The 19,682-nt window shown below is 41.5% G+C and overlaps 1 protein-coding gene across 1 annotated transcript in view; it reads left to right on the forward strand.

The window, feature by feature from the left end:
- Window positions 1–6,842: 6,842 nt before the first annotated feature.
- The window catches only part of KDR (kinase insert domain receptor), a 47,479-nt gene continuing 34,639 nt past the window's right edge, over window positions 6,843–19,682 (forward strand). Inside the window, exons 1-7 of the mRNA XM_045474024.1 lie at window positions 6,843–7,229; window positions 11,435–11,528; window positions 13,534–13,730; window positions 16,972–17,102; window positions 17,333–17,501; window positions 18,092–18,231; window positions 18,947–19,124. Coding sequence (XP_045329980.1) covers window positions 7,163–7,229; window positions 11,435–11,528; window positions 13,534–13,730; window positions 16,972–17,102; window positions 17,333–17,501; window positions 18,092–18,231; window positions 18,947–19,124 — 976 coding nt within the window. The 5' untranslated portion in view covers window positions 6,843–7,162. The remainder of the gene's footprint in view (window positions 7,230–11,434; window positions 11,529–13,533; window positions 13,731–16,971; window positions 17,103–17,332; window positions 17,502–18,091; window positions 18,232–18,946; window positions 19,125–19,682) is intronic.

A 19,682-nucleotide genomic window follows, 5' to 3' on the forward strand; every position in this document is an offset into this window, starting at 1 on the left:
CTTTCTTTCTTTCTCTCTTTCTCTTTTATGTATGCCAAGGTAGTGAAGTATTAGAAATGAACATTCAGAAACACTGCTCAGAGAATTTTTATTTGTGTCTCAAGGGACTACTCACCAATGTTTTGGAAAGTCTAGAGACTATATTTATATACAAAGAACATAAAACTTTTCTGCTGTCATTGACTAGCTCTTAATGCTGGTGAGGTGACATTACTGGGAAACACTCTCTTCTGTCAACATGTGAATAGGATTTTTCACGTTTGCAAACACATATAACTAGGTTGGAAGTGTATACATTTTTCCTGTGAAGGATGAGTGACTTGTAACAATTCTCTGGGAAACAAAGGCTTTTTTTTAAAAAAAATTCACTCTTCAGTTCTTGAAAATTTCGATAAGCTTTCAAAGGGGGAGATGGTCTTAATTCACTGGAAAATGGTTACAATCTGCAAAAGGCACAGACGTGAAATTCAAATCACACATTTCTTGCACAGAACATGCAAATCTAATAAACACTTTTTTTCTTTCCCTCATTATTCAAAATCAAAAACGAAACTCCAGTCACCACGGCTTAATAAATTAAGACCTTTTTCATTCTGTTTGTGTCTATGCTGCCGTTGTAGAGTTCTCCTTATTTCAACGACTCACTCTCTGCAAAGATAACTGTGATGGATACCCAAGAGGCATGCGATTCTAGGGAGGGGGGAAAGCAAAGCAGAAACAAAGACCACCAGAAAAGAAAATGACAAAAATTATTTGGAATTTGTCCATGTTATGAGAAGTGAGTATGCACAGACGCTGTTAGGTGCTGACAGCGCAAAATGAATTTGATCTAATTTCTGCTTTTGAGGGAGAATCATTCATATAAACATATGACTATATTATGTATGATATATCATATCATATAAGTGCTATGTGTACATAGGACAAGGAAAGAAATTTCCTAGCTCTGTGAATAACAAAATATTATTTTGCCTAGGACAAAGTATAAACTCAGTATAGCTCTGGATATATTTATTAAATGTATGACCATTATTTAAATGTGAATTTAAGGGGCACCTGGGTGGCTCAGTCGGTTAAGTGTCTGACTTCAGCTCTGGTCACGATCTCACGGTTCATGAGTTTGAGCCCCGCATCGGGCTCTGTGCTGACAGCTCAGGAGCTGCTTCGGATTCTGTGTCTCCTCTCTCTGCCCCTCCCCCACTCATGCTCTGTCTCTCTCTCTCTCTCAAAAATAAATAAACATTAAAAAAATTAAAAAAAATAAATGTGAATTTAAGAATGATCATGTAAGATACACACTACATACATAGCTAGCACATATAATTTTCACCCCATAGTTTCTTTGACAATAGCTCTATTTAATTAGACATATCGCCGTAAGTCTGTAGTAGACAAGATATATTTTATTAAATAAGCATCATCATCATGGATTTCACCATTCTTATTAAAACTTAGCAACCATTCTTTTAAAGTTTTATTTTTAAGCTTATTTATTTATATTTTAGAGAGATAGAGTGTGTGCACATGAGCGAGGAAGGTAGGGGCAGAGAGAGAGAGGAGAGAGAGAGAATCCCAAGCAGGCTCTGTGCTGTCACAGAGCCCAACGTGGGTCTTGAACCCACGAAACCATGAGATCATGATCCGGGCTGCTTAATAGGCTGAGCCATCCAGGAGCTTCTTAACAACCATCCTTTTAAACTCAACTACCTGCTCAGGTAAGATTTAAACCCTGCCTATTTCTTCTGGGAAGATTTCAATTGAAGAAAACAGCTTAACAAAATATGAAAACATACCACTTGGGAAGGACATTTGAGCTGCATAATGAAGGTTGAATAAAGGTTTCCTAGGAGACTAAAGGACAAAAAAATCCATGATGGAAAAGAAATGCCCCAAATGCACAAATGGTTATGTATATAGGAATAGCTACCTTTCTTTAGAGGAAAAGATCAGTGGTACAGAGGTTGGGTAGAAAGTGAAGATCAGTCAAGCTGGGACTCCTGGTGTGGGTGATGGGGAGATCTAATTACCAGCCTTTCATTCTTTCTTGGTCATTTGTCTGAGAGTGATTCTCTAAGTCACCCTTGGCTTTCCATCTGCTCAGGAAAATGGAAGTGATCATCCTAGAGAGGCTGAGGAAGCCACTGGTGTTGACTGACTCAGCGTCATCCCTTGGAAGGGACCTGCCCTCAATAAGAAGCTGTATCTATTGCTTGGAGGGGTCTGCCTTAAATGTTTAATACCTCTCTGCCTTTCAGTTCTGATTCTACCATTTGTTGTCGAATTTTAGAAGAGTTAAACCTCGTGAATCTCACTCCTCGCCCCTGCCACAGCCACTATGAGAATAATTACAGCATCTTCTACATTGAGATGGCCTTCTTACTGTGAACATTAAAGTAAGATAATCCAAGGAAAGTACCTGGCACATAATAAGTGTTCCCCAAATCTCTTTCTCCTTCTCTTCTTTTAAAAAAAATTTTTTTTTACATTTATTCACCCTTGAGAGACAGACACGGCAAGAGTGCGGGAGAGGTAGAGAGAGAGAGGGACACAGAATCTGAAGCAGGCTTTAGGCTTTGAGCTGTCGACATAGAGCCTGATGTGGGGCTCGAACTCATGACCTGAACTGAAGTTGGACATGTAATTGACTGAGCCACCCAGGCGCCCCTCCTTCTTTAAAAGCCCAAAAAACATCTTGACTTTTATCAGGTCATTAACTAATGGTGAGCAAACTATGCATCAATTGTTTGCAAACAAATAAGACAACTTTTTTGGCAAGACTTTTAGGAAGGCAAAGGAATACTCAAGTAGTTAAAAATAAATGATTTCTTGTTTTTACTTTTCTTCTTCACTAAGAATTGCTAATAGTGCTTGCTGCCCTCTTGGGAAGTTGTAAGGGTAAAGCAAGGGATGAAGTATTCAGAAAAGTGCCTGCTCAAAGGATGTGCTCAATGAGTGTTGTCTGCTTTTGTTATTTTCTAACTTCCGTCTCCGTGCTGTGTGAATTTTCAGTTAATTATTTGAATTCCCTGCATGCTTTCTACATGTAAAAAAAGTGTTGTATTATTCCTTATGTAAGATCTAACAAAAAACTATATGGGAGAGTTTCAGGAGCGCACATAGACATCTATATTTAACTGGGATTTTTCCTTTGCAGGTGACAACTAATGAAATTCTGTTTCATGTTTCACAAAAAGGATGAGGAGTTTGCTTTATTTTATTAGGATGTAAGACTTTACGAATAAAGCCAACCACTGATAGGAATATGCAAGGTGAGCCTGCTTCGTGGTGCCATAGCCTTTTTCCCTCGAACATACAAATTTATTTTGAGTTTAAGTTAAAAATATAAGTCGCACAGACGGTGAAATACATATAAGTGTGTAAGGAAGGTGAATGAGAGATGAAGGGTATGATAGTCATGAGTACTGACAAGCTGTGAAATCAAGCCAACATCTGGCAAGGTCGTCACAGGCTCTGGTAAGTTACAGCATAAATGAATATTGGAAACAAATTAAATGAAGTAAACATGAGAAAGTGTTATGCAAATATGTAATCAACAAATGGCAGTATTTGAAAATAGAACATAGAGTTGATCTTGATTTATATTTTTATCTGTAAAAGTAACACTTTCTCCTTTTGACAAAGTGTTATAGAAACATACGAAGTAAAAAGTGCAAATTCTCATCCATCTGCCTCTTTGCCTCAACCGTTTCCTAGAAGTAATGTCAAGACACTGACAGTGGAAAAGTTAGTGATAATGTAATAGATCGACATCAATTTGGTTATAGCTACTTAAAACAAAATTTTTTTTTATCACAGCAAATTGTAAATATGTAAAAGTAAAGGGAATAGTAAAATGAACCCATACATACTTGGCATCCAACTTCCACAATTATTAAACTTTGGTAGTCTTACTTTTTAACATATGAAGTCTAAAATACTTGTGGTGCCAGAACCAAATTTGGCATCACAGAGTATAATTTATGTAGGGTGCTCTGGTGATATGAACAATGTATATTCTGTGTACACAAAATCCAAAGAAGTGGCTGGAATACAGAGCACTCTGTGATTAAGTTAAATTTGCCCTGGATGGAGCTACGTGACGACCGCTCATTTATGCTCATATTGCCTTTATTTTCACCATTGTCACTCTAGTCTCTATTATAGTGCTAGCACATAGTAGGTGCTCAAAAATGGCCGTTGCAGATTAATGAGCCTTATTTGCAGTGTAGAGCTCTGTAGCAGGATGGAGGCCACACACTGTGGTATGACTGACCTTCACAGACTGCTTCCCACTGTATCAGATGCTGACTATGTGCTAGGTCTGGGCTCACCAGCTGTTAGGTCCTATTCTAATTGCCTTACATGCAGTAACTCCTTGAATTCTTACAAACAAACCCAACAAAGAAGGTACTATTATCATCCTTCATGTTTCATAGGTAGGCAACCAGTCAGTGGGTCAAGATCACATGGATAGTAAGGGGGCTTAAGTCCAGTTAGTGTGGCCCCAGGGTCTGCACTTAGTGACGCTCTGCTGCCTCACTCCCAAATGTGTCTGAATCCCATCTAGGAGCACTGAATACACTTGGGCACTTTGATAGGGGGTGGGTGTACCTGTACTGTAGGATTAACTCACAAAATCACTCCAGTGGTACCACATAACGGGAGGGTGTTGCCCAATGACTAGACCTTTTTCAAAAAAAAAAAAAAAAAAGAGAGAGAGAGAAACAAAAAAACAGACTTTGTCATTTTTCATGAACATAAGGCACTTCTAAGTACTGTGTGGGAGGGAATGTGGTAGACTGATTTCATTGCAACCCTGCCAAATTCTGGTCTTGTGACCATCAAAGACGCATCATTTCCTCCAAGACTGCTAAAGGGGGCTATTACCATGGGCCTGAAGGTTCTGGTTTGCATTGGGAGGAGACACTATCTTCCTAAGTGAGACCTGGAAGAGGAAGTGTCATGAATTGTAAATAAGCCTGAGCCTAAAGAATTGTTTGGAGGTAGAAATGGAAAGAAATGGCCTCCTTCAAACCAGGTTCCACAACCCCTCCCCTTGCCCTCCCCCCCCCCCCCCCACCCCATCCAGCTTTGTCAGAGCTGGTCCTGCTTTATTTGCTAAGTTTACTAGCAGGAAGGGAGGGGATTCTTTAAGGATACTCCTGACTCTGACAAATATAATTACCTCCTAGATTAAATATGAGTACATCTCTACAGTGGAGCATCGTGTCACTATTAAAAAGAATAAAATGGAACCTTATGGGTCAACGTAGAGTGAGCGTCAAGTTCTAATTTAAAGTGAAAGATGCCAACATGGTATTTATACCAAGGCCACCCTTGGCGATACACCTATACCTATATGTGCATAACATTTGCTTGGGAAAAAATAAAAAGGTGAAAGGCTTGCCTCTGCTGAAGAAGGGCTTTTCAGTCTCAACTTTTTCATATGATAAGAAATCTTAAGCATATACATTCATTGTATTTCAGAATTAAAGTGTTTCCGTTGTTGAGCCTGCAAAGCAGAAGAGTAACTACAGCAAATATAAACATAGAAGAAGAAAGGCAACACTTCACGGTGTATATTTCAGGAAGCAGGGTTTGGCCTAGATGCAGAAATAATAATTCTACCTCTCCATCTCTCCTGAAGGATGGTGCCTTAAGACAGAGGGATCTGCGAGATCCCTATTTAATGAAGTTGGGGGTTGTTCGATGTCACTTGCTAAGTATGGGGAGGCATGGAGAGAAAAGAAGGAAAAAAAAAATGTCTAAAGGAATCTGCCTTCTCCAAACAGCTCCACAAGGAGTCGACACATGCAGAGAGAGTCTTGTGAGGAGAGGTTTGGTAAGCTGTTCTGGATGCCCCGGGTCTGGGACCAGGGAGCATTCCTTCATTGCTTCAGTGAAGCCGGCCTTCTTCTCCTGGGCCTATGGGTATCTTGGCTAGGAGCTCTGGTCTGGAAAGGGGCCTGCTCAAAAGCCCAGGAAGAGTCATGTAGTCCTTGTCAGGTAACACGGTGGACAAAAGCCCTTTCTCAAGGAGAACGTCACTCACTCACTCACGGATGGGTGGCTCTCATGCCACCATGCTAGGGCCCTGGCTACCGACAGCTCCCTGGAGTCCTGATGCAGGTTTTTGGTGAAAGCCAGGGTCTCAAATTTAAATGCCTTTGGGGGCTAGGCTGGTAACTTAAAAACATTTGAAGCTGCCAGGTATAAGAGGAAATAGGGGGAACTTTGGAGAACTGAGCATGTGTATATTCTGACTGCAGACATTCAGATTCAGATTTTTAAACTACAATTTTGCTGGCCAAGCAAAACACTCAGTACTGGCTGGAGTCACTGCCTGCCGGTTTGCGATCCTGCATTCGCCTGGGTTCTGTATCTGCTTTTCCCTGGTTGCTTCAACCTGCTGCTGCTGATCCACAGCCTGTCGCCCAGTCACTACGGGAACGCGCGGGCGCTGAAGACGGTCCCAAATTCTGGCGCGCCTCCTGAAGGCTCGGTGTCCCTCGCCTGCGCTCACGGCGCTGTCCCCTCCTTCTGCACCCCTACCCTCATCTAGGAGGGCCTCAACCTACTGAAGCTTGGAGTTTCTCAGAAGCCGTTACGGGCTACATTTTATCTCTACGGAGATAAACAACGGAGTTGTTGCACCTGGGACGTTCTGCCTTGGGCGACCCGGGGCCAGATGCAGTCCCAGGCCAGCGGGGAGACGGGGAGATGCAGTGGGCAAGGGGAGCCGGGGATCCAGGCCCGGTACCCGGCTGAGAGGCGGGACCTGCGGCAGAGGGGAGCCCCGCCCCGGCCCCGCCCCTCAAGACCCCGCCCCCAAGCTCTAGAGTTTCGGCCTCCGCTCCCACCCGGCACTGAGTCCCGGGACCCCGGGAGAGCAGGCGGTGGATGGTTGTGTTTCCTCTGCCCGCGCGGGGCATCACTTGCGCGCAGAAAGCCCAGAGCTGTAGCGCAGCCGGGATTTCCTCTCCTCCTGGCACCCGCAGAAGCCCCTGCAAGTCGTGGCCGGAGCCAGAGCACCCTCTCCTTTGCGCCTCACAGTCCTGCGCTGCGGCGCGCGTTCCACCTCCGCGCCTTCTTCGCCCGGCAGGCCCGGGGAGAAAGAACCGGCGCCCGAGTTCTGGGCAGGGCGCCCGGCGCGAGGTGCGGGATGGAGAGCAAGGCGCTGCTGGCCGTCGTTCTGTGGTTCTGCGTAGAGACCGGGGCTGCCTCTGTGGGTAAGGAGCCCACTCCCCAGAAGGAAGACGGAGAGGTCGGGTGCGGGCGGAGAGATGGGGATGCGGAGAGGTCCTGGAGGCCGGATCTAACTCAGACTCAGAGAGCTGGAGAGTTGGAAGTGACTTGACACTTTGTGGTTTTTCATTTACCAATGAGGAAACTGAGGCTCTTTGGTGGGCCCAAGATCATCCAGAGAGCCGGTAGTCTCTGGAGCGCAGTTCCTTTTCCACGACTTTGGTCTGCGACAGGGGCCTCGGCTGGAGCAAGTCCTGCGGAGCCGACACACCCTCGGGCTTTCGGGAGGCGGGGGTGGGAAGGCGGGCGCCCGGGGCTGGCAGGGGAGAGGTGTTCCCGCAGGCGGGAGCAGGCGCTGGAACGCTGTCCGGCTAGGCGCACCGCACTAGCCCGGACTCGGGGAAGGAAGCCTTGCAGGGAGCGCAAGCCGGTTCGCTCGGATCTAATCGTGCACTAGGCTCTGCCTCTGTAGGAGTCGAGCAGGGACCCCGGTGTGCCGTTCCCTTCTGGCTGGAACCCACAAACACACCCACTGTATGAGCTGCATTTCGGGGAGGGAAACTTTTTTTCCTTGCTTGGTGCGGGATGCCGCTCTCCTTGCAGAGAGAAGGTGAAATTGGGCTCGGACTCGGGATTGTGACAGCTTCCCAAAGTGTCTCCAAGAAACACTCACCTTCTTATGTAAAAGAGTGACATCTTTTAAAGCTTTGGTCTTTGGGATAAGCGCATGATCAGAAGTTCACGATCTGAAAACTTACTCTGCGGGACTCCGTACCTGGATACAGCGCCACTCGCCACTTTCCTTGCCACCTAAAATTTCAGTCCCCTTCAGGATTAGGAACACACATGCTCTTGGTGCAATGAATATCTGTCTTTCTCTCTTCGCGTTCCCCTTCACCCCTGCCCGCTCTCTTCTCGTATCTCTTTTCTGTAGCCACAGTTTGCGGATTTCCAGATTTCCACTCTTTGGAGGGTGAGAAAGGAGAGAGGGTGGAGAAAAGGAAAAAAAAGAAAAAGGTCAAATGATTCAGGGAAAGTTCCTTATATTGAAATAAAAGAGTCTTAAAAAAGACACACTCGTACACTGTTAAGATCATCTGTCTATAGTTATTGAATTTTCTTGATAATGACTTGGTTCATCAGGACCAGCTTCGCCGTGGACACTCATTTGTCCCTGACAAGACGTCTCTCTCCCCCTTTACAGTGTGGAACATGTGGTTGTTCTGTATCCCACAAAGAAGTGGGTTGCTTCTAAGCCTGGGGTGTTTCATAGCGCAGCAGTGTAACTGTAATCGGGTTGCCCTGAATATAATGATGAGGTTGCCCTTTTGGAGTGTGTGACTTACTTAATTGGATTGGACTATAATTGGTGCCATCAAATTCTAGAGACAGAGGCACTGTTGTTTTTCCTTCCTGTCTTTGAGCTGGAAGGGTAATAGCACACACATGAATTAATTTTGGTTAGGGGATTTGAACATAGAAGGGCTTTTTATGGACTAGCAACATATGCGCTTCTTACAGTTACTTCTTCAGAATTTCTGAAGAGTGGAACTTAAACCTGCCAATGAAAATGAATGAAGCTTAAAGGAGCAAAACAAAATTGAATGTTGGTTGGTCTACGGATATGAATTTGAAATTATCATTATTGATACAGTCTTGCTGAAAAAGATTTTTGTTGTGTGCACGTCTCTAGAATAGTGTGGTGTTGTCTTAGCTTCCTATGAATGAAGAACATATCTTTAATGAATTTTTTTTAACATAAGAAAGTGTGGCTAGAGTGTGAGATAATCTGGGACGATAATTTATGAGAGATCTTCAAGAACTCTCGTTTTGGCTGTAGGGTGAACATAACTATTTAGAACTTTGCCTTTACTACCATTTTTTTTTCCCCTCACATAAATGTGCCCAAATAATGGGCTCTTTCTCATTTGGATCATTGTACAAATTGTTTTAAGTTACTGTTTTCAACACGTTTCTCAACCTAGTGCTTCCCAGTCATGTTTGATATTTGTACGCATCCAACTAAGTTGTTTTCATTTTCCTTTTCTTAAACAAAGTGAGACTCCATTGTTGGGAGGCTTTTCTGTTGCTTTTAAACACGTTGCTTTATTGTTTGTCTACTTTGGGGCAATTATTTCCTTCCATATTGAAAAATGCTATGCTGATTAACTGATCCTGATATCCCAGATCAATAGCTGTCCAAGAGTGTCCCGTAGACCATGTATGATCAAGTCACCTGAATACTTGTTAAAATGCAGATTTGTAGGGCTAGGGATATCTTACACATCCTAAAGTTTAAGAATTACTACCCCAAACATAAGTCAGTACCAATACCAATTAGTTTCTGAGATTTATTGATATAACTTAATTTCTGGGTTTTTTTTTTTTAAAACAAGGATATTGATCAACAAATCTACAATTATATCAGCAACTATTTTGCACATCTGGGTGAGTGTGTAGAAATATGTGTGATCAGTTGTTCATTTTACCTGTAGCTGTTCACACTGGGGTCCGCAGATTCAGTATTTTGGGTATTTGCACTCAGTAGGTGCTCATTCTGTTTACTCATACTTTTTCATATTTGCTAATACTGTCTTATTTACCCAACAAGATCAGTGCCAGTTTAGGCTTAGAGAATCACTGGTTCTCTTTTGAAAATTATTTATTTATTTATTTTGAAAATTCTAGTGTAATTAACATACAGTGATATATTAATTTCAGGTGTACAATATAGTGATTCAGTAATTCTATACATTACTCAGTGCTCATCATGATAAGTGTATTCTTAATCCCCTTTGCCTATTTCATCTACCCCCTACCAACCATCAGTTTGTTCTCCATATTTAAGAGTGTTTGTTTATTTGTCTCTTTTGATTTTCCTTGTTCATTTGTTTTGTTTCTTGAATTCTACATATGGGTGAAATCTTTGGTACTTGTCTTTCTCTGACTTAGTTCACTTAGAATAATACTCTGTAACTCCATCCATGTCCTTGCGCATGGCAAGATTTCATTCTTTTTTATGGCTGAGTAATATTCCTTTGTATATATACCACATCTTCTTTGTCCATTCATCTATTGATGGACACTTGGGTTATTTCCGTATCTTGGCTAGTGTCAATAATGCTGCAATAAGCATAAGGGTGCATGGATCTTTTTGAATTAGTGTTTTCATTTTCTTTGGGTAGAGAGTCATTTGTTCTTAGTTGGTATGACTTAAGGACCATATTAAGATTGGTGCTTACCCAGCATCCATCACTTTTTAAGGTGGTGTTTTGGAGATCTGGATATTAGTTAAGGCCCTATCAGGGTGGACGGTTTTTCTTTCTCTGACAGTTTTTCAATACTTACTAGCTCTTTGCATTTTGTTCACAGAGAACTCTGTTTTTTCTTGTTGTGGAGTGACCCATGGTGAGAATCTGTCCCGTTGTATTTGTAGGTAAAGACAGCTTTCTTGTGTTACAAGCTTGGTATCAGAAAGCTCAAAGTTTTGTTTAATAAGTTGAGATTCCTCAATTGTAATTCATTAGCATCATACTTTTTTAGTCTCATTCTCTGAGGAAAAGTATATTAATGGGCATGTTACATGGACACTGGCGAATGTTTTCTTTTCCTCAGTTCTTCTCATCTAGTTTTAATGTACCTACCATCTTCCAACTCTGGCAGTTCATTTACCAGAGGAAGTGCACTAGAAAATTGATAAAGGAAAATGAGACAATGTCAGGGGCACTCCTCCCCCCTCCAGGGTACATAGACGAACTGTATAGAAATCTCTCTAAGTAGTATTCATTAATCAGCAATTTAGTCAAATGTGTGCATCCTATGCTTTATAAGAAATGTCAGTGGGTCCTTTCCCAAGGGAGTGAGATCATCAGATGAAGGTTCATTTGGTTTCAATGTCCTATATCCTTTTGTAAGACCTTGAAGTTGGCAATGCAGGAAAACAGGAACTCCACCCTAGCTCCGTGAATTGCAGAACTTTTGTGTTGGTTTATGACCATCTGCCCATTCTTCCTGTTATGACACAGCTTGTGAACTTTTACTGGGAATGGTGAAAAGTAAATTCACAGTTTTACACAATGAATTGCTGAAGAGGCCTTTTAAAGTATAGAGTGTGCATTGTTTATAGAAGGTGTTTCCTATTGGGTCTGACTCAATGGCAACTACATTCATTTATTTAATTTGTTTCTAGGTTTGCCTAGTGTTTCCCTTGATCCACCCAGACTCAGCATACAAAAAGACATACTTACAATTATGGCTAATACAACTCTTCAGATTACTTGCAGGTAAGGATTAATTTTAGATTCAGATTTCCTGTGTTAAGTAGCTCAGTGTTTATTGAGGGAAAATAATTTCCTTAAGCAGAATTATAATAGAGATGTAATTATACATGATGAGGTTTCTAATAAATGATTTAATAATGAAAAATGAGAACGCACTTCTCCCAAAATTTTTGTATGATTTTGCTGGCATTTTTTTCTGCTGCCCTCTGCCAACATGCGCGCGCGCACACACACACACACACACACACACACACACACACACACACAGAATAGCACCTGGAATATAGTATATAATAGATGTTCATTAAATATCGGATAAACAAGTGGAATTGAGGACTTATCCTTAAGGGATGCAGTTGAAGGAATTTGGGCCCTATTCATTATATTCAGGATGGCTCTTGGACATTTTATTTTATGGTTTTCTGAGAATTTTATTTTATGATAAAATTATGACTGGGATAGCAATTTAATATTCAGCCATTAATATTACTGAGTATGTGTTCTGCACAAGTAATGGACTTCATGCTTTGGCTTGATGTTGTGGAATGCCTCTCTTCTCATTTGGTAGCAAGAAGTCCTGCCCTTGATTTTTGCTAACTGGGGAAGCAGGCTTCTTTGAAAAGAAGAAGAAGCATTTAAGTTTGTCTTACAGCCCCTACCCCGGAAGGAAAGGTAGAAGACTTTGGTGTTTAATGTAGCGACCCAGAGGCTTTGCAGGAACCTCTCAGTGGGTCTTTGGCAGAGACAAACAGGTGGAGAGATGGCTGGAGGTGATGTTGCCCTCTGAGAAGAGAGCTGGGGATCCGCAAAGAATCTTGGGCAGCTTACCGCCATTGAGAATGCTTGATGAACACCAGGTGTTCACCACAATGACACAGATCTATTTTAGACTGCAGAGGTGTAAAGGATACCCTTGTCCCCTTATCAAGGGTGGGTCACCAATACCCAGCCCTCGAGGAAAAAACACGGTAACAGTGCTATTTCTCTAGCTTTGTTATTTGAAGACATATTTCTTAGTAGATTTTCCTCCTAACCATCCTCAATAACAGAGGTTATTTAAAATCCCCACAGATCCCACATTCCCTTTTAAAAGTCATTCAAAAATTTTTTCTTATGTCCTAAAAAAGCTATGGAGTGTGTTAAAGTAACTTCATTAATGTAGCTGCAACTTCATGGAAATTCCAGATTCTTTGAAAGAAGAATCAATGATGTTGCATCCTTCTTTATGTGGACTGTCTTTCATAGGGCTTTGCAGGGAAGTGCTGCAGTGAAAATAACCTTGGTTTGAATGCAGCCTGCATAAGATCTACGAGGCTCTTAGAAAGTTGCACCCTCTTCCTTCAGAGCCTCACTTCTTACCGTCCTGTGTGCCCACTCTTATCTGACCACTCTGGCTTCCTTGCCATTCCCCTGATACTCCAGATACTCCTGCCCCAGGGTCTTTACATTTTCTGTTCCCTCTGCCTGGAACACTGTCCCTCCTTACATTCATATGGCTTCATCAAGCCCCATCCCTCCAGAACTCTTTACTCTTTGCATATTCTATATTTGCTCCATCGTACTTATCACCGCCTTACATTTTATTTACACCATATATCTTACTTACTTTTAAAGAATTTCGGCTTTAAAGAGGTTTACTCACTAAGTCATTGCCTGTTTCTTCTAACTACACTAAAGTTCCATAACGGCATAGATTTTTGTCTGATTTGTTCACTGCTGTATCCCCAGACTTTGTCAGCATTTGGCACGTAGCACATGTTGAATGAATATTTGTTGAGTGAATGAGTTAATTAATAGGAAACCCAGGAATTCTTATAAGTGATGTCTGAAGCCGAGTTCATGGCTTTTTGTCATTGGTGGCTCCAGCCTGTCATTGTTGGTAAAAAAAAGGCTGTGAATCTGTCTGTTGAGTTTATAGATGTTTGAGAACCAAAACCTTCTGTTTTCTTAGAAACAGTCTCCTAGTGTGGCATTTCACATGAATACTTCCCTGGAATTAATTTTTCAGGGGACAGAGGGACTTGGACTGGCTCTGGCCCAACAATCAGAGTGGCTCTGAGAAGAGAGTGGAGGTGACGGACTGCAGTGACAACTTCTTCTGTAAGACGCTCACGATTCCAAAAGTGATCGGAAATGATACTGGAGCCTACAAGTGCTTCTACCAGGACACTGACGTAGCCTCAGTCATTTATGTCTATGTTCAAGGTAAGTGGGTAAATGGAATGCATTTCCCAAGTTGATTTGCCAGTTATAAAACACAAGAGGCGCAAAGCAGAATTGAGTACAATGGAGTACAACAAAAGGCTCGCTCCAAAGGCTGTCTGCCAACAGGAATACACAAAATTCTCTCTCAAGGCTTCCCCCGAGGATAAGACTCACTGATTTGTTCTGGAACTTGGGCCCTGTTGACATCTCTGTTGCCCACTTGGTGTGGTTCTGATCTTTGTTTCTGAGGGAAATCTGTGTTCACAATTGGCTACGGGGATTTATACAAAGCCTTCTGATGTTTGAGAAAAAGAACCTGCAATCCTTGAAAAGGAAGATTCAGGAGTGAGTTATGGAGAGGTTTCAATGGAGAGATAGGTTATCTAAAACAGGGTCGGAGATTTTCCCAAGAATGCACCGGGAAACAGCCAAGGGCGCTGAAGCTTTTTTTCTACCTAAGAACTTTTCTTTTCCCACTTCTACTTTGTGAAAAATAATTTTCATCCTCTTGTGCAAATGAAGACACTACCTCAAAGAGCGTTTCGAGGACAGTGTTTCTTTCCTTCACTTGTGTGGTCTGAGATCTTGGATGATGTGCCACATCTTTCTAGAGTTTGCAATTTGGGATTGACATCATGGAGGTCAATTTAACACCCGTGTAGAATAAAACACAATGTTACATGTATTAAGTATTTATGATATAAATGATTTTTTCTTTTGTGTTTCAAAAATCTTACACTACCTTAATTTTCCTATGCAAACCTAGTTATAATCCTGTCAGATAATTTTGGGGAAGGTAAGTGTTATGTAGTATTTTGCTTGGATATACTAAATATTTTCCTTTACAGTGAAAATGAGCTGTTAAGACATTTTGTTTATACATTTATATATATTTTTTATATCCCAGAGGATTTGAGGCAGGCGAAGATGGTTTAGACTTATTTTCAGAAGCATCTTTTACAGAACAGGAATTTCATTAGCTTTGGGAAACACACTTGTGTCTCTCCATTTACATTTCAATAGTTCAATATGGTCAGTGCAATGGAAGACCGGAGACTACATCAAAATAACGTTATGTCACTCCTGGACTGCACAATATTTGAGAATTATTTTTGCCCAGTGTAAGCACAGTCCAAGGTAGATTTCTGTGCCCTCCTCCTTCCTTTGCAGAATTTGAGAGAGACAAGGCTCAGATCTTCGAGAATTTCTGGCTCCTTTTGATCTGGCAGTCTTGGGAGATCAGGCTTTCTCAGAAGATTGCAAGGATTTCCTGCTTTTAGCCTGTCTGGAAGTACTACAAGATGAACCTCTCCCATAATATCTCGTTATTTCCTTCTCCCCGAGTCAGGAAACCTGGAGACATGTGAAAATTCATTTCATGAGTTACAGTAAATATTTTATTTTGAGAGGATGGGTGGTTGTTTGGGTTTCTTTTGTTTATTTCCTTTTTTTGGAATACTGAAATAGAATTGATTTACTGAATAGCTTTATTCTTACGTAAGGGGTTAACTTAGCTTCCAAAGACTTGTTCTGTAAGCAAGCTTGGTAATATTTCATAGCATGTGGCTAAAAGGTAGGTAATATTAAGAAGTAGCAATCTCTGGCACTGTTTATTTGTGCACTGCCTGTCTTTGAGTATACCATTAAATTCTGCTTCCTGTCTAAGTCTAATGTTCTAGGAGGTGAGCAGTCCAAGATTTTGGTCATGAGGTTTAACAATGAGAGAGAAAGGATTGAAGTATTCCCTATGGAAAGCCCTTTATTTAATGCCCCCCCCCCCGCCCCGGTCCCTACCTTACTTCCTTAGTCTTCTGACCCCATTCCCTCCAGCAATGGATGGAGCCAGGAAGTGGGTCTTGGCCTCATAAGATAATGGGTATGGCATGTGGTGGGCTGGATTGGCTGCCTTTCTGTGCTTTCCAGCTGGGAAGGAAATCAAACTTCTGCTGTTGCAGGGAATTAGCTGCCTTTCTCTCCTTGGTTTAATTAACTCTTTCTCTACTTGGACCAACCACCCTGAAGGGCCCCGTCAATGCTTGATCACGTTTGTTGGGCATAGCAGTATGAACCATTATCTCTGTGAGATTTCAAGTGCAGTTTCACACCACAGTGACTCTATCTCTGGGGAACGGAGTAGTTTCCCAGCAGTGTATTAACATTGTATGGACCGGGGCGCCTGGGTGGCCCAGTTGGTTAAGTATCCGACTTCGGCTCAGGCCATGATCTTGCCGTTTGGAGTTCAAACCCCGCGTCAGGCTCTGGGCTGACAGCTCAGAGCCTGGAGCCTGCTTCAGATTCTGTGTCTCCATCGCTCTATGCCCCTCCCCCACTTGTGCTCTGTTTCTCTGTCTCTCTCAAAAATGAATAAATATTTTAAAAAGTCAAGAAAATAACCCCATTGTATGAACAATGTTTGAATGACATGAAAATCTCCTTTGTTTTCTTCCCACTTTTTGCCACGGTGGCTTTTTGAGTTTTTGTCATTGAAGATATTAATGACTGCTGAAATCTAAGCTAAATTCAATAACCATTGAACATTATTTTATAACTAATCTTATATCTAGTCTTCACAGTCTTAAAATACTCACATAAATTTTTCTCTTGAGTAATTGAATCCAAAAATGGTTAGTTATTTTCTGCTTATTTTAAAGCTCCTTTGGAAGCCATTAGTTTATTTTCATGGTACTTAGACATTATTCGCCTAAAGAGAGACTATGAATTCTTTTTAACATCAGTAAAACTCAGTCGGTAAAGTGTACACATTTAACTTTAAAATTACTTTAAAATTAAAAAAAAATTACTTTAAGATTTATGTACTTGAAAAATGTTTAGTGTATATGAGGAATGCATATGTGTATATGAAAGTACTTAGGAAAAATGAAGTATGCTTCTTCATTTTGAAAAACATGGTAATGATCAATCTGTTTAAATGTGGAGCCTATAAAATATACTCCACTTGTTGACGATCCTAGGGAGAAGAGTCAATTTTATTCTGGGAGTTTTCTTTCAGATTTTTCACACACACACACACACACACACACACACACACACACACACACACTCCGATAGCCACATATCCCTGGAGCTGGATAGTTGCCAGCAGACCGACCTGTGGATTCCTTTGCCTGGTGTGAAATGTCATTCTTAATCGTTCACTTCTCCGGTTAGAGTTTATGAACTTGAAACAAGACCAACTTTTCTAGTAAGTACCATTAACTAATGGAATTCGATTTTCTTTTAGATTACAGGTCTCCATTTATTGCTTCTGTTAGCGACCAACATGGCGTTGTGTACATCACTGAGAACAAAAACAAAACTGTGGTGATTCCGTGTCTTGGGTCCATTTCCAACCTCAATGTGTCACTTTGTGCAGTAAGTTACATCTTCTTCAATCATCTCTCATATTTTCATAATAAGAAGGGCAGCCTCTATATAATATATTATCAATCATGTGTGTTAAAGATCCTTTGGGAAGGGCCAACATGATAATAAATAAAGCCGATTTGTATTCTTTACTGATGAATTCTTTAGTGATCATTTTACATGGTTTTCACTTTTGGGTAGCGCTTCATTCAATATTTGGCATTTCTTTCTCTACCCAGAGGTATCCAGAAAAGAGGTTTGTCCCTGATGGTAACAGAATTTCCTGGGACAGTAAGAAAGGCTTTACTATCCCCAGCTACATGATCAGCTATGCTGGCATGGTCTTCTGTGAAGCAAAAATTAATGATGAAAGTTACCAGTCTATCATGTACATAGTTGTGGTTGTAGGTAAGTGGACAGTTTCTTTCCGTATCATTAATATTAGACATTAAAGATTGGCTTCCTATATTAAGATCCTGAAGGTTAAAGTATAGGGGGAAGGACAAGGGATATTGAAAAAGATATTCGTTCAAGATCTGGTATGGTGTAATTCATTATATCTGCTCTTCTCTACCAAATAAACCTCTGTGCAATTGAGTTTTTCGCCTCTCTTGCCAAGACCAAGGATGGAAAAGAGTGTTATTATCGGAGCGTATTTTATGGAAAATTCAATGTTCAAAGCATTGCTTGGCATCCGTTCTTTTAATTATACCTATTTTACGGAAAATTCAGTAATTTACTAAAGCTGGCTTCATTGGCTTTTGACTACTCAAATTTTACTGCTTTTCTATCCACCGGGCAACATCTTTGAGATTCCTGCAAGTCTGCTTTGTAAGCCTCTGTGGGTGATTTTGCTGCGAGTTACCAAGTATTGCTGAGGCCCTCAGGGAAAAATGATGTGGCACGTTTTGAAGCTGCATCATTTTGAAAAAAAAATCCATGCAAAGTTATATTTGTTTTCCCCCTCTTTCTCTGTGTTTTCAATTTACTTGCTCCAGGGTACAAGATTTATGATGTGGTTCTGAATCCCCCTCATGGAGTTGAGCTGTCTGTTGGAGAGAGGCTCGTCTTAAACTGTACAGCAAGGACTGAACTAAATGTGGGGATTGACTTCAACTGGGAATACCCTTTTTTGAAGGTAACACTAACAGTTCAAAGGCAGACCTCTAAATACTTTGATAATAAGCTTCAATGGAGTTTGCTTGAGAGAGATAGGGACTTGTCTGGCCAGATAAAATGTAAGGGCCTTAACTCTGTCTCTCTCTTTCTGTCTGTCTGTCTGTCTCTCCCTCCCTCTCTATCTCTCTCTCTCTCTCTCTCTCTCTCACACACACACACACACACACACACACACACACACACACTTACTTTAAAAGAACTACAGAACGCATAGCACCCATGGAAAACAGATGCAATGCCAAAAGCTCAGTTCCACTCTGCTATAATCAGGCAGTGAAGATTAGTTTTTTTCTAGGTGATTACATCTTTCCAGGTTGCATTATTTCTCTGTGCTCCAAAGTCTTTGATCTATTTTCCCTTTAAGGGAATTTGTCTTTAAGAGGTGGCATGAGACATACTTCTCCTTAAACAGTGATCATACTTGCTTGTGTTTCTGTGGTACCTGTCCATCTCATTCCCACTATGTGAGGCTTTCAAAATCTTAATTCAGTTGGTTGCATTTATTTCTCTTGAAACCAAATATATTGGTAGCCTAGATGGTGTTAAAAGTTCTGAAGTACCTCTTATTAGCACGAATCGCATTCACCAAGGGCCAAGACTTGGTCCTGTGGGTATCTAGAAGCTACCAGGGGATGTTATGCTGGACTTTGAAAGTTCAGTAAACTCTTTTTCAGCATCAGCATAAAAAGGTTGTTAACCGGGACCTAAAAACTCAATCTGGGAGTGAGATGAAGAAATTTTTGAGCACCTTGACCATAGATGGTGTAACCCGGAGTGACCAAGGGTGGTATACCTGTGCGGCTTCCAGTGGGCTGATGACCAAGCGGAACAGCACATTCGTCAGGGTCCACGGTAAGCGACGCTGTCCTTTGGAATCATGCCATGCCTTGAAAAGCGAGATCATCTAAATGACGTTAGGTCAGCTAGAGATTCCTGTTTTGTTCATTCAGAAGACATGGCTGAGCTCTTGCTAGGGAGGCCACATGCCCTAGAGATCAAGAGCACGGCTTGGGTTCAAATCCCAACTTTAATAATGAGATGAGCCGAGACAGCAAGTGCTCACTAACTTTTACTTGTTGCAGTTTTTGTGGCTGCCGTTACTACAGTATACTAAGCAGAGTGTTGTTATCTACGATAGTTTTTACATTTTCGTTTTATTTCGAGGCTGAGGGGCGTGTGTGAATAAGCAAGGGCTTTGCAATTGAGGAAACCTGGATTTAATTACTATCTGTGGGGCTTTGAGCAAAATAACTTCGTTTCTTTTTTATTCGCCTTTGCTGATAATCATGTCACATAATAACACGTCAGCGTCCCCGGTTAGGTGGTAATTCATTTGGCACTCAACCTTGGGCCCGGGTAATGATTTTGGATTTTATAATACGGGCATTCATAGAAGGGCTCGAGCCGAGA

This window comes from Leopardus geoffroyi, chromosome B1 (assembly GCF_018350155.1).
Source record: "Leopardus geoffroyi isolate Oge1 chromosome B1, O.geoffroyi_Oge1_pat1.0, whole genome shotgun sequence".
NCBI classification, from domain to species: domain Eukaryota; kingdom Metazoa; phylum Chordata; class Mammalia; order Carnivora; family Felidae; genus Leopardus; species Leopardus geoffroyi.